This window comes from Trachemys scripta, chromosome 1 (genome assembly GCF_013100865.1).
Source record: "Trachemys scripta elegans isolate TJP31775 chromosome 1, CAS_Tse_1.0, whole genome shotgun sequence".
In the NCBI taxonomy this organism is placed as follows: domain Eukaryota; kingdom Metazoa; phylum Chordata; order Testudines; family Emydidae; genus Trachemys; species Trachemys scripta.
In genome coordinates, this window is record NC_048298.1 from 227,540,850 (window position 1) to 227,556,424 (window position 15,575).

General features: G+C 40.4%; 1 protein-coding gene across 1 annotated transcript in view; it reads right to left on the minus strand.

Moving 5' to 3' along the window:
- The window catches only part of GABRG3 (gamma-aminobutyric acid type A receptor subunit gamma3), a 526,844-nt gene that overhangs the window by 17,695 nt on the left and 493,574 nt on the right, over positions 1 to 15,575 (minus strand). Inside the window, exon 7 of the mRNA XM_034757916.1 lies at positions 2,583 to 2,735. Within this exon, the coding sequence (XP_034613807.1) occupies positions 2,583 to 2,735 (153 nt within the window). The remainder of the gene's footprint in view (positions 1 to 2,582; positions 2,736 to 15,575) is intronic.

The window sequence follows — 15,575 nt, forward strand, 5'->3', positions numbered from 1 at the left end:
TAGGAGAATTGCATTAGTACCATAAGGCCTGATTCTCATTTACAGTAAGGCTTCCTTATACCCCACTGGCAGTTGAAGATGGCCTTAAAATGGGTGTAAATTTTAAAGCCCCTTTCTACTGCTAGAGTAGCAATGTAGAGACACAATACTGGTAATAAGAATCAGGCCTCCAGTCTTTTGTTTCTGGAAAATGGGGTTCAAATTATGCATATCTGGAATTCTGAAGGACATTTATAGTATATAGCTGTTCAATTCAAAGCTTACCAATGCAACACTCAGCAGGATTTGGAGTGTTACACCCAAGCAGAAAATCAGAACACACTTGTCAAAAGGTTTGCTAAGGTTTGTGAATTTCTGGAATGGAATTGGGACATTTATGATTTTGTGTTGACCTCATAGGAAGTAATTTTTTAGTGTTGCATTATTTGTTTTTAATTAACTAATGTATGCTCTCAGCAGTCTTATTGCAAGTTCTCCCAAGTCTCTTCCCGTTACTGCTCCTGTTGCATACCTCCATCATAACGAACCATCTATGACTTGAAGAGATGTCCCCTGTTATTCACTAAGAATAAAGGCTCATTTAACCCTGTAGCAAGATGGGCTGTGTACTTACAGCAGGAACCGCTGATGTTTGGATTCATTGCTGAAACAAAGTGGTAGCGAGTGGAAAGCCTATACTTAAAACATATTTTTAGTAACATATTTCTGCTGTCATTCATCGTGATGAGCTGGACCATCATTTTAAGATGTTAGTTTTGCTCATTTATGTGATGCAGAATGGTTCAGGCCAGGTGCTGACAAACCTTAATAAATGGCTGTACAGCAACATGCCTCACTGAGTTACGGACTCTGCTAAGATTTTCAAATGTGCTTAAGGGATTTAGGAGCCCAAAGCCCTCTGGTGAGATGTAAGCTCCTAAATCCCTTAAGCACATTTGAAATTTTCATCTTTATTGCCTCCAGAGCTCTGTGTTCTGAGCTGGAAGCTACATCACTCAGGAGGTGGGTGGCTGCCCTGATTCACTCATTTGCTGGAAGAAATGATAATGCTAGACTGAGGCACTCTGAACAGCCAATAAACGTTGCAGTCTTGAACTAAATGGCTTCCTCTTGCGACTTTGTGAGAGAACAAACTCTTGGGAATGGGGAATTCCTCTAAGAGTCTAGCTCCCCAGTGTCAAGTATCAGGGGGTAGCCGTGTTAGTCTGTATCTACAAAAACAACAAGGAGTCTGGTGGCACCTTAAAGACTAACAGATTTATTTGGGCATAAGCTTTCGTGAGTAAAAACCTCACTTCTTCGGATGCAACGGATGTGGTTTTTACTCACGAAAGCTTATGCCCAAATAAATCTGTTAGTCTTTAAGGTGCCACCAGACTCCTTGTTGTTTTTGTAGCTCCCCAGTGTGATCTTAGTAAGCTACCTTGCAGAAACAGGTTTAGATAAGGACTCGTGATCATTTTCAGTTCAATAAATCATTTTTAAAGAATTTTTCCTATATAGAAAAGGGGCAGATGGTGATGACCTGTGCATAGCTGCTAGGAGGGTCAGAAAGCTTTGTGGAAAAGGCCTCCCCCTGTTATAGGGGGTCCTCCCCACGTCCCCTCCGCAACAGCAGTCCCTGTTCATTCCTAGGGAACTACTCAGCCAAAAGGGGGACTACAGGGAGACTACAGCCCTGATCCCCCTCTGTCTGCCATCCCCCACCCTGGTATTTTCTCTAAAGGGACAGTCTATTTGTGTCAGCATAAGAGTTGTGCAAAGTGAGTATCCCATTGGGTGCAGAGCAGCTCTTGGAAAGATTATGCTTCCTTGAGGCAAAATTTCCCATGTGCTATTCCTGGGATGGTGCACTGACCAGGGCTCAGGCATACCAACCCCAATGGAGCCCCCATGCCTTTCCTTCTGTTTTAATGTGTACATAGTTAATCTCCTATTATAACCCTGCCCCTGTGTTCCTGATACTTGCACAGCCTGCAATTTTTGTGTTAGACTTTGAAAATTCTGCCCAATTATTTTTAACATAGCCTACATTTAAGCTCCTAAATCCACACTTCGGCACTTATATAAGTGACCTGATTTTCAGAGGTGTTGGAGAGCTGCCAGCACCTCTGAAAAACAGGACTCTTATTTATGTACCTAGCTCTAGGCACTCAAGCATCATCATTTTGGACAAATTTCTTCTTATCCATCAACATTTGTTGTCTATAAATATAACATAAGGAACAGCAGCTTAAGGATGGAAGGAAGGAAGCAGTCTACTGTGCCTATCATTCAAAAATCCTACTAGAGAAACCACAGAAGGATTAGCGAAGCAATCATTTATTCTGAGCTATTATGCAAACAAAACAGGTGGCAAAGTCATTTATTTTTAATTGTTCCTTTAAAACTCAAATACCAAATTCCCTTGTCACAACTGGCTTTTAGGCCTGTAGGAGCTGGCTGTGATGATGTACAGTACATATCTAATGCCCAGAGACATTGGTCTCCTAATTGGAAAGGAGATGAAATTTTCAAATGGTAAAGCAGGATATTTGTTAATATTCAACACAGTGATAGAACAGAAAGAATTAAGACCTTACCTAGTGCTGTTCTTGCTGGTGTAGCATCTTTTTTAATCCAGAAGGATACCCAGGATAACACAACTGTTAAGATGCAGGGTATGTATGTTTGAATAGTGAAGTATCCCATTCTTCTACTTAAATCGAAGTATATAGTCATGACTATGTAATCACCTGCAACAACAGGAAAGAAGCCAAAAAGGATATTGTGATGAAGTTCAGTTACTCAGTCGCCTCACTGGTAATCTTTAGAGCAAGTATTGTTTCAAATATGCAAAGTGTATGAAATATTTCCTTGTATTCTGAGACCATCTGTGCAAAAAAGCCCAGGCACAATACAGCTGAATTAAAGCTTTCTCACTCAGAATTTCCTTTGTTTTATCCCTTTGATAGAAATTTCAATGTTTCTGGACAGCTGGTGTGAGGCGGGGAGTGGAGATAAGATTCTTCCTCTCACCTGATCTTGACTAATAGGTTTTCCGAAGGCCTCTCTGCTTCCTGAGGCTGGAACTTCAGAATGATTCCATGGTAAGAATCACTACCATAGAATATCAAGGTTGGAAGGGACCTCAGGAGGTCCCCCCTGCTCAAAGGGGGACCAATCCCCAGAGAGATTTTTGCTCCAAATGGCTCCCTCAAGGATTGAATTCACAACCCTGAGTTTAGCAGGCCAATGCTCAAACCACTTGGCTATCCCTCCCCACCACTAGGCTACCATCTTCCCACAAACTTGCAGTGGCCATTTCACCTTCCCTCTGCCTTCCCCCCCTATGGGTGCACCTTCCCTGCCAAACACCTGATTTCGGATTTGATTGGCTTCACCGTTTCCCCCTCGGACCACAATGCTGCTCTACACAAGCTGCTAGGGGTCCTTATGCAAGATGAAGCACACAAACTTTCTCCATAAACTGAGAACTTGTTCACAGACATTGAAAGTTCAATGCGGGAAAGCCTTAATTAGTCTCAAATCAGGTTTGCTACCACAGAGTAAACATGACAAAGTACAGCATCTTCTCTCGGGGCCCCTTAACAATATTTTCTATGTTCTTTGTGATTGGTAACATTTCAGTATTCCTTAGTACCAAATGTATTATTGAATAGTTGGCATAAAAGGTTCCCTTGTGTTAGTAAAGTACATAATACCACCATTTGTAAATTTTGTTTTCTGTCTAGCTGGGTTTTTATGTTGTACCCATCAGCACAGTGGTGTCCAAATTGTATCAGAAATACAGCTCTGTAAGCAAGAAGTGGAGAAAAAAATGAGCATACGATAGTATTTTGCACAGTGCTGTCCCTACAGTGCCTATGTGTCCTGTTTTTGAGAAGGTATAAAATTGTGTGGGTTTTCTGATTTATGTATATAAACCACCCTAGTCTGTGGAGAACTTTTTTGCTCCTACCCTATAGAAGATACAATTCTCTGTGGTTATCAGGCTCTAAGAAGTTATATGTGAAAGCAATAATGATTGTCTGATCTTATTTGTTATTGAGCTGGGGATCTGTGAGGTATGAGAACAGAATATGACGTAAGCACACTACTGAGTTTATTGATACATCTGCATAACTCTCAATAATTGACATGGGAAGAGTATAACGTTATGTCTACTGCTGCACTTTTAGTATACAGCACTTCGCCTTTTATTTCTGTGTTCTTTAAGTAGCTTTAAAAGTCCTTTTGTGATTATTATTGCTACAGATGTGGTCAGGGCCTGCTTTAGGAAGTGCAGGGCCCAATTCGAACATTTTTGGCGGGACCTCGGCAGGGATGACTAAAAAAAAAAAAAAAAGTAAAAAAAACCTTTTAATTTCTTAGCAACCGTTTCCCTATAAAAAGTTCTGATTTAAGGGATATGCCACAGTATGTATTTTTTGTACCAATAGGGTTACCATACATTCATATTTTCTCAGGAGGAATTTTTAAATCCGGATGGCGATTTAAGAACCAAAAAGCCTGACATGTCCGGGAAAATACGGATGTATGTTAACCCTACCTAAAGTTCTTTTTTAAAAAGATGGGCCTGAACTAGAAATGAGCTCTGTTTCATATGTGTAGGTCCCCACCACTCCCTGGGGGTGTGCTAGGGTGACCAGATGTCCCGATTTTATAGGGACAGTCCCAATTTTTGGGTCTTTTTCTTATATAGGATCCTATTACCCCCCACCCCCTGTCCCAATTTTTCATACTTGCTATCTGGTCACCCTAGTGTGCACATGTGTGCGTCCGAGCTGCTCCCTACTCCCCTCATTGAAGCAGGTGTGCAGGGTTACTGCCCTGGGAACTGCAGGGCACCAGTGGACATGGGGCTGGCTGGAGGCAGGACAGGGGCTGACTGGAGGTAGGAGCTGGCTGCAGGCAGAGCAAGGGGTGCGGGGCTGGCTGGAGACAGGGGTGTGTGGGGTGGGCTGGCTGGCTTCAGGCAGGGCCGCAGGGGGGTGCACCAGGGGTTGGCTGGAGACAGGCTGGCTGCGGGCAGGGGGGTGTGGGGCTGGCTGCAGACAGGGGCTGGCTGGAGATGGGCTGGTTGCAGACAGGGCAGGGGGTGCAGGGCTGGTGCGGGCAGGGGGTGCAGGTACAGGGCGTACAGCCTACCCTGTACAGTGAGTGCCCCCTCCTCCTCCGTCCCCCACCGGGGTAGCAGCAGCAGCCTGGGGCTCGGGGGCTATTTAAAGGGCCCGGGGCTCCCCTGGTTCTACCGCGCCAGCCCTTTAAATAGCCGCAGGAGCCCTGGGGAAGCGGCGGGGTTCCAGCAGCCATTTAAGGTATTTAAAGGTGTCTAAAGACCTCAAGGATATTTGAGTGTCACCCAGTATGAAATTCATGAATGGCTGGGAGAGCATTCATGTAACATAGCTGGGAGTAATTTTACATGCTAGTGGCTGTATGTGGGCAGGCCCGGTGTAGTTGCTTTGGCAGCAAAGGAGTGTAAAAGGCACCCCAGGCTAGAGAGTTATGGGGACACCGCTGTTCAACAGTTCAGATTGTACCTTGGGGAATGTCAGAATATGATGCTATAGACATACTAAAAGAAAACTCTAATCCAGGTACCAGATTTATTACCACAACATTAGCAGCAGGTCAATTTTCATATCTTCCTCATACCACACAACATTTCTCACAGTGAGGAATGGAGATCAAGCCATGCAGGCAATTGCAGTGGGGAGCCTTTGAAGCCTTCATTGTATGTAAATTTGTGTCCAGGACACATTCTCCCCCGTTTGTTTAATTATAGAAACAACTGACTAACAAATGGTGCATCAAGGGTCTGACTCTCCCCTTGCACAAGTGAGAATCAGGAGTACCGTAGCTTCGCCAAAGTCCGTGGAGTTACGCAAGTGTGAAACTGATGTGAGAAGAGACCTAGCCCCTGAGAGTCTAAAGTAAGGCTAGGCAGTGCACTGTTTGGACACTATTAAAGCCGCTGATGGTCTTGGTGGGGGAGGAAATCATCTCAGCATTAAAAAACCTGGAAGCACTTATGTCCCTCATGTTGGCACTACTGTGGTAAGTAAAAGCTGTGTGCTGGCCCAAGGCTTTTAAAAACTACTGTAGATTGCAGTATGCATCTGAATTGCATTTTAGATTTTCTTTTAACCTTGATCAGATCAACTCCTTTTGAGTGACCTCAATTTGTCACTCAACCTACTGAATAGCTGCATCAGTCCCTAGTTATCTAAAATTTCTTGCTAGGAGTTTTTGTTAGTGTGTACAGCAGTAGCATGTACATGCCAAGTTGCACACAGTACAGTTTTACAGCTACAAATTTAAAGTACATGGACAATCCATAATGAAAATCATGCAGCTTCTATTCTAAAAGATTACAGAAACGTCAAAGGAAGAGGTATGAGTCTTAAAGGCATTACACTGCTCTACAGCCAAAATGTTTCTGAAATAAATGTAGTCAAACTTTACTAATTCTGGGTCACTGAGAACAAAAATGATGCTTAAAATTGTTGATTGGCTCTAGTTCTTAAGATATGCTATTGGGTCAGTATATACGACCCTTGACTTGGGAATGGCAGAGGATAAGTGAGTTATAAAGGGAAGGGATCTCAATTTAAACCAGAAATGACTAAAATACATCTTTGACTGGATCTATGAATAAATCTATGACTGGGTTTGGACAGTACTTGCTTTTTAGGCAAAACAATGAATGATGCAATCTGAAGCTGGTATTGCGTCATACATGATATGAATTGCATCATGTTATTCCTAGAAGTCATGGATGATGCAATCATAACGAAGCTTACATCACTCTGCTGAACAAATTGCCCTATATCAGCTCTAGAAATCATACAATGTCGTGCTCTCTTATTTGTCAGTGATTGATTTTGCAAAGGGACACATTTCTGTTTAGCCAAAGCGAGCAGAGATGCCTCGTACTTGTGTGAACAGTGCAGATAACTTCTGCTATGTTTGTGGTGAAGTGACTTTTGCATCAGAAAAGCGCAGTATAACCACTATGGTTAAGAAAGCCTATCACCTTTATTTTGGCTGCAAAATTGGAGATCAGGACAAGAGATGGGCCCCACACATATACTGCAACACTTGTGCAACAAAACTTCGCTAGTGGTTGAACAGGAAAGGGAAATCTATGCCTTTTGCAGTGCCAATGATTTGGAGAGAGCCAACAGATCATACCAGCAATTGTTACTTCTGCATGGTGCCTCCAGTTGGGAAATGTGTGTCAAAGAAGAAAAAGTGGACTGTGCATTATCCAAACATTCCATCGGCTATACGCCCAGTACCCCCCGCAGAAGGACTGCCGGTTCCTGATGCACCAGAATCATTCTCACTTGAGTCAGACGAGGAAGAGGAAGAGGATGAAACTTCTGGTCCTGAACCATCAATGTCACAGGACCCACATTTTCTCCCATCCTCCTCCTCTGAACCACACCTCATAACACAAGGTGAACTGAATGACCTTGTCAGGGATTTGGAACTACCCAAGAGTAAGGCAGAGCTGTTGGGCTCCAGACTACAGCAGTGGAATCTCCTGGCAGGTGATGTTAGGGTTTCCATGTTCCCTGACCATCAAAAGGATCTTGTCCCATTCTTCTTCATGGAAGGTGATCTTGTAGCCTGCAACAACATCGATGGTGTGATGGCAGCCCTCAACATCGTTCACAATCCAGATGAGTGGAGACTGTTCATTGATTCATCGAAGACAAGTTTAAAGCTGTTTTACTGCATAATGGCAATGTTTTGCCATCAATTCCAGTTGGTCATGCAGTCCATATGAAGGAAACCTATGACAACATGAAACAACTTTTGAGGTGCATAAACTATGACCAACATCAGTGGCAGCTTTGTGGCGATTTGAAGGTTGTTGCTCTCTTGCTTGGTCTGCAGACTGGATACACAAAGTACTGCTGTTTTCTCTGCGAATGGGATAGTCGTGCAAGGGAGTCCCACTACATCAAGAAAGATTGGCCACTCCAACAGTCATTGGCGCCTGGGAGGAAAAGTGTTCAGCATCCACCACTTGTTGAATCAAGGAAGATTTTGTTACCACCCTTACACATCAAGCTGGGTCTGATGAAGAACTTTGTCAAGGCCATTGACAAAACACAAGCAGCTTTCAAGTACCTCCATGGAAAATTTCCAAGGTTAAGTGAAGCTAAGGTAAAGGAAGGTGTCTTTGTTGGTCCTCAGATTCGTCAACTTCTTCGAGATGATGCATTTGACCATGCACTGCCTGGCAAGGAAAAGACGGCATGGAAAGCCTTGCAGTTAGTGGCAATAAATTTTCTCGGAAACAACAAGGCAGACAACTACAGGTTGTTGGTGGAAAACCTCCTCAAGGCATACAAAAGCCTTGGTTGCAACATGTCACTAAAGCTTTTTTTGCACTCTCATCTAGATTTTTTTCCACCGAACTGCGGAGCAGTGAGCGACGAGCACGGCGAGCGATTTCACCAGGACATTGCAACAATGGAGAAACGCTATCAGGGCAAATGGAGCCCATCAATGCTTGCAGACTATTGCTGGACAGTGACAAGAGATGCTCCATTTAATGAATACAAGAGACAAGCCAAGAAGCGCTGAGTAGACACTGAATAGGACTAAACTATGTGCATAATAGTTTTTTGCCTTTTGTTTCATACTAAATTTTATTTATATAACCCTTTTGCTGATTTTTGAAGTGTTCCATAAACAGGACAGATGAAATATTATCATGTAAAGCAACCATAAACACATGAAAAGACCTAGGTTTACAATTTATGATTAAAACTCTACTATCTACACAATATACATAGACCTAAAATGTAAAAACTTAAATATCTTAGAAACAGTAGCCAATCAGTTGTTTTAATTGTCATATTTCAATTCAGCACATCAAAATACATAATAAATAGCACATTTTATTTCTGAAGCAGACAACTTCTCAAAAATTGTAGACCAGTGTTAACAATCCAAAATATAAAATTAAAGTATTCTCTTCATTCTGCATTGTGGGACATTCGTTCTATAGAAATCCAACTCACAATGCGATTTCCAGATGAGGAACAACTGCAAAACATGCAGTACAGATCTGCAAGGCAGATTTCAGAGCAAAACCCTGCTTTAAGGTAAAAATAATATATATATATAATGGACTTAAAAAGATAAGTAATCTAATTGCAAAAATGGAAGCCACATGGAAACCAAAGAAATCTCCAATTTGCAACTAAGAAAATAATTTTAGTTATCAACAACTTAAATAATTTCTCAGGAAACTAAAATTTTAACTAAACAATCAGCCAAGTTATTGAAATAATGAAAATTGCCTGTAGGCAAAATAATCCACTACAGGTTTTATCTAACAAGAAAAAAATGTATCTTAAGGCAACAAATCTTTTAAAGTAATCAAAATAGCGAGGCAACATTTCTCATGAAACCAGGAAGACTGTTGTCTGTGACCTAAAATACCCATATTCATTTTAGTTTATAATTTGAAAATAGGACCAGTGGTGGAAAAATAATGATTTTCTATGGATTCAGAACCTGGAGTTTTAATGAATGGTGCTAAGCAGCAGCATATGGTCTTTTTCTGCTAAAGACCGAGGAAGGCTTGAGTGAACTGCCAAAAGTTTTCCTGTATCACATTAAAACTCAACTCCCTTAAAGATGAAATCTTTGAGTAGCACATAACTGGAAGTTGTATTTTTAAATAAATCTTTTTACAGTATAACCACACTCATGTGCATTGCACAGTAATTCATATCTTCACATTAGACCATATGTTCGATCTACTACAGTTGTTTCACCATCTTCACTCATTCTGCTGTTATGGCTAAAATGGATGGTGATCCCATTTGTCTTACTAAAAGTTAAATGAAGACTGATTTTAGTGATGTGTAATATGAAACTACCAGGGACCAACTTGACAATTTTCTGGTTTACTGTATTTTTAGTATGTGAAAGAAGACAAGACTCTTGTTCTTTCTTCACCTGAAATGGAGAATAATAAAGAGTGTCAGAGTTCACCTGTGACATTAGTGAATGTGATTGTGAGAATACAATCCACTCACTAGAAACACGACTAACAGCATGCTAGGAATATATTACTATAGACTTGTGGGACTCAAAGAGCTCATAGAGGTAACTCATTTAACATGTTTGCTTTTTATAATATTTCATGAAATCTACTTAATACTGGGTGGGTAAATTTTCCCATCCTCCAAGTTTCAATCTCTTTTCCATGTCTGAGCCCAACACCATCCTCCCCCCACCCCACTCCTCTTTTTTCCCTTCCACCCAACTTTGTCTGACACCTTTTGCTTCCAAAGCCTTCCCCTGTCATTCCTTTATGGCTCTCCCAAGTCTGCTGTGCTGTCCTAGTAAGTTGAACAACTCTTACTGGCCTGGCTACTCTCTGCCTTCCATAGTCTGAAGCACCCCTGAGTCAGAAGCACCTCAGATTGCAATGCACATCTCTGATCTGAAAACAACCAGCCCAGCTCACAGGACACTCAACAAGTTAGGATTTCTTTAAGTATCGTTTGCCTCTTGATGTGACTTCTGCAGTTGACTTGTCTATCCAATTGCTATGTTGTGCTGAAATGATTTTGCCAGATGCTGCCCTCTTACTCCGTCAGGGAGAGGAAGACCTGCCTTTGGAAGATCCAACAATTGAGCGCAATCGTGGATGAGACAGCCTGGCAGCAGTGACTCTAGAAAGACGTTCTCTTATTTTTAAAAAAAAATAATGATAAAAATAGGACATTGTAAATGCTTCTTGGAGATGCAGAGAAGATGAAAGGCAGGGGAATAAATGTCCCTGTCTCCCTTAAAATCTTGATAACCAAATGAAATATGCTAGGGCTTATGCAGTCTTTTATTCTGACCCCTCCAAAACATGTTTTTCTGTGTGTATCACTAATGCTCATCGCCACAGAACAATCTTTGATCCCAAGCACTCTAGGATGAATGCTCCTAAGGCCTAGAGAAATATAAAATGACTGAGATCACCCTGCTATGTTAGGTGTTTTTCTCAGATGGCTACACATTGCTCTGATGACAGGGTTTCTCCAGTGTGAGTAATGATGCACATGTTCACACAGGTGCACACACATAAGAGCAGACAGGCACATTTGCACACATTCCAACATGTAAATGTACTAATTCTGAACTGTTATATTACAGGTAACTTGTGGGCATGATGTGTTAAATAACCGTCTCTATGGGTCTCCAGGGGTGGCTTTGAGTATTATTTGTATTATCATAGTATTGTAGCCTAAGAGCCTCAATCTTGGAGCAGGATTCCATTGTGGCAGGTGCTATGAAAACACAACAGAAAGATGATGCCAGCCCTTAGGAACATACAATCTAGATTAAGAATTGTTCTAGGCATGGACAATGTGTGTGTGTATGTATTGTGCACAGTCCAGAGACCGCTGTCTTAAATAATATCAAGTGTGCATTTTTTTCTTATGAAATACAGTGAGCCCATTAACTGCAAATGGCTAGCAGTAGTAGTAATTGTGTTGTTGTTACATAAATTATAGGTCTTTTTTTTTTTGTATCTCACAGAGCCATGTATAATAATATGGGGGTGGGGGAGACAAGCAAATTCCAAAAGCATGTTTTCATAATAGGAACTTTGAGGGTTGTTTTAAAGAATATAATAAAAAAAAGACACATGTGTAAATAAAAGGCATTAATGTAATGAGTGGATATACGGTCTCATTAATGCCAATGGGAGATTTGTCCCTAAATTATAACTCATAACTACACTGTCTCTTATTTAAATGTTTGCCATTGTAAAGATTTTTTTTTCTCGTGTAACAACATTAGGAAGTATAACATTTGGGAACATATTTTCACTTGAAGCTATCTGTCGTTTATTTACTGAGTCAGCATCAGGTAATTTACATTTGACGTTATTTGTTCTTCCGTAGGCAATAACCTTTCATTTTCTTTGACGGAACTAGCATTTTCAAGAGCCCAATAAAATGTCAAAGTTTTGTTGAATGACATTGTGTCTGTTTTGAAAATCTGATGACTAGTACGTATTTAAATTTATTTCATCCTACGATTTTGAATGGTAGTGTTAAGCTTGGAAACATTTATGAAATGTGTTAGAGGTCTAAATTATTCATACTGGCAAATTTTTCGAATTATTGACATACGTGTATGAAATAAAATGTTTAAAAGTGTATCTTTTTCAATAGTTTAAATAACTGTGTGAAACCGAAAAGACAGTAATTATCGTGTCCTAAAGATCTCATTATGTACTGTACCCCTACATGTTAAAGTAGTTGATTTGAAATTTGGTTGCTCATATTCTACAGTCTTCAGCTACACTACACAACTTCTGTTAAGTCCCCTTTAGCTCTTTGAGAGTACAGAGGAGATAGACCAACATCTGTGTATATAGCTGCATGCAAGAAGGCAACCCCACAGATATAAACTCCCAAACAATAAAGCCTAAGTTACTACAGTGCTTTGTTTGAGTGATTAAAAAGAGTTTGATCCTTATAATGATAGCTTTATTCTGAAAACCTAAGTGTTCTTTGTTTGCAGCACTACTATAGAGCATAATGTTTCCCCTCAAAATAGGCCATGTGAAGTTATAGCATCCTACTCATCAAGCACTGCTGCCAGCATCCGAATTGCTTTTAGACCACGTCTAGCCATAATGACATTTTCATTTCAGAGCAGAAAATAGCATTTTGTATGCTCTTTCAAATACGGAACTAATGAAAATGATTGATTTTTCATTTTACTATTGCAAGGTACAAATAATATTGAGCAGTCCTCACAAAAAATGCAGGTCCATCAAGCCAAGCAATACGAATAAAAACATATAATACCACAAGCAGAAATTCAGGCCATGATTACAAGTCTAGTTCAATTTCTGACTGAACAATAGAAAAGCTACATGTATAACCTCTATCACCTAGAATGCATTTAATGCATCAAGCAGAGAGTAAATCAATGTCCAAATATTGTAGATCATGAATTATCTATCACTCTTTATTCAAAGAGAAATTATCACTAAGTATCACAATTAGGTTCTTCTTTTGCCTAAGAAAAGATTAACAATATCCAATGTAGTTTGAATAATAATAAATTACCATATGCCACTGCTGTGTCTGTGAAGATGGTACTTCAAGACCCTAAAATATGAATTATTTTTATAGGCTTATATAGCATTGCAAGGGTTATTGGCTGGGAGCACAGTGATGCTTTTAGAACAAAACATTCTCCACACTCCGTGAAGTACAGAATGCAGCAGGAGTAATGAGCAGACACTAAGCTAATGCTTCTCAAACTCATTTTGCTGTTAATAATTGTCCAAACATGCCTGGAGAGCCACAGTTTAATGTCACCTGTTAGGCAGTGCTGATCACGTCCCACTTATGTATACTACTAAGATTTTTAATGACACGATCCATTGACAATATTGCTTGGGGTAGGGGACTTGGCCTCTTTGTTTTTAATGATGTTTAGCATGAAGTCGCACAGGCTTTAATGTCAACACTTTTAGTATTCAGAATTTCATTTAGACTGATACAATTAAGACTGGAAATGGAATCTAAATTACTTTGAATTTTAGAGCAGTTCAGATTTCAATAATTGGACCTAAACCTGCTTTGATAGTGTTGGGTCTGACTCAAAGCCAGGAGACCTATTTTCTAGGACTGTTTCGGAAATGGAATTTTTTCTGACAAAATACCAAGTCATTGAAACTGTAATTTTTCATAGGAAAGGATCACTTTCAACAAATGTCCCATTTAGAAACTGTTTTTAAAAAGTTTCAAAATTGCCAAAACATCCCATTTTGACATTTTTTATATGAAACGGTATGTTTTCTCAGTTCAAAATGACTTTTCATTTCAAAATTTAAGTTAAATAAAAAAAAAAAGAGGTCAAAATCTAAATGAAATGTTGTAATTGATCCCAAGCATTCCCGACAACCCGTCCCCCGTCCTCCCCAGATTTTCAGTTATCCAAATGTTTTGAGATTTGGACTTTTTGTTCTGATCTGGGCAGGACAATTTTTTGAAATCTTGAAAACTTTCATGGGATAGTAAAACATTTTCCCAGCTGGCTCTACTATTTCCAGGTTCAGATGCAGATGAAATCTCTCTTGTTTCCACAAAACTTCTTCCCCCAAATGGCAGAACCCTCATGATAATAGCCGTTCTTGTGAGATTACTGTGCATTTTACAAACATCAGTTGACATCACAATCCTTCCACCATCTGTGGCAGAAATCTCATGAGAACATATTACAAGGCTCTGGTGCTGTCAAATCTGAATCCCAACCTCAAGCCCTAAAGCAGCTTTCATTGATTTTAAGACCAGAAGGGACCATTGTGATAATTGAGTCTAATCAGCATAATACAGGCCTTAGGACTTCCCTGAATTAATCACTGCTTCAGATAAAATATATGTGGTTGAACTAAAGCATATCTTTTAGCAAAACATCAAATCTTGACTTAAAGAATTTCAGTTGTAGAGAATGCACCACAATCCTTGGTAAATTGTTCCAATGGTTAATTACCTTCTCTGTTAAAAAAAAAAAAAAAGCACCTTATTTCACATTTGAATTTGTCTAGCTTCAACTTCCAGCAATTGGATCTTTTTCTACCTTTGTTTACTAAATCAAAGGGCCCTCTTGTAGTCTGGTGAACATGATCACCAGTTTGGGAAAAACAATTGGCCATGCTCAGTTCAGTTTGTAACCCTTATCTCAGAGCCCTGTTTATTCACCACAACACCCACATGAAATGTGGAACAACATCACTACGTAACAACCCTGTTCCCAGCCTAATTTTTGGGGGGTCTCTGTATTCCTGCAGCTTAATGGTCTAGATCTTTTCTAATCTAACGGAGTCTACAAGGCCTACCTGCCTTCTCATAGCCAACTTCTGCAGCCACAGGAGAATGTGCTCCCAGCCCTCTTCTGGTCCCAGGCACTCTCAGGAACTGGGGTCTTTACTTACATCCCTTAGCTGAGAATCATCCAAAACAGTTACTTGATGCTGTCCAGCTGGGTTTGATGATTCCCAGCACCTACCTGCTGGGCTTCTCTCTAAAACAAGGCTGGTGGCTCCCTCCTCCTCCTTCCCACCCCTTAAAAAGGCAGACTGCCCTGTTACAGGTCTATTATCAAATGTCTGTTCCCCAGGTAGGTTCTTGCAGTTGGTGATCAAGACACCTCTTCACCTCCTGTTAGAATAAACAGATTGCGCTCCTTGAATCTGCCACTATAAGGCATGTTTTCTAATCCTTTAAACCTTCTCCCAACTCTCCTCTGAGCCCGCTCCAATTTATCAACATCTTGACACAGTATTCCAGCAGCAGTCGTACCAGTGCCAAATACAGAGGTAAAGTTACCTCCTACTCCTACTCAATATTCCCCTGTTTATACATCCAAGGATCACATTAGCCCTTTCAGTCATAGCATTGTACTAGGAACTGTTGTTTTACTTTAGAGGGAATACATGGGCCAAAGGTGTTAACATAATTCTGTCATTGACCAACAATAAACAGTGTTAAATGAGGTCTCGGCTTTGGTATACA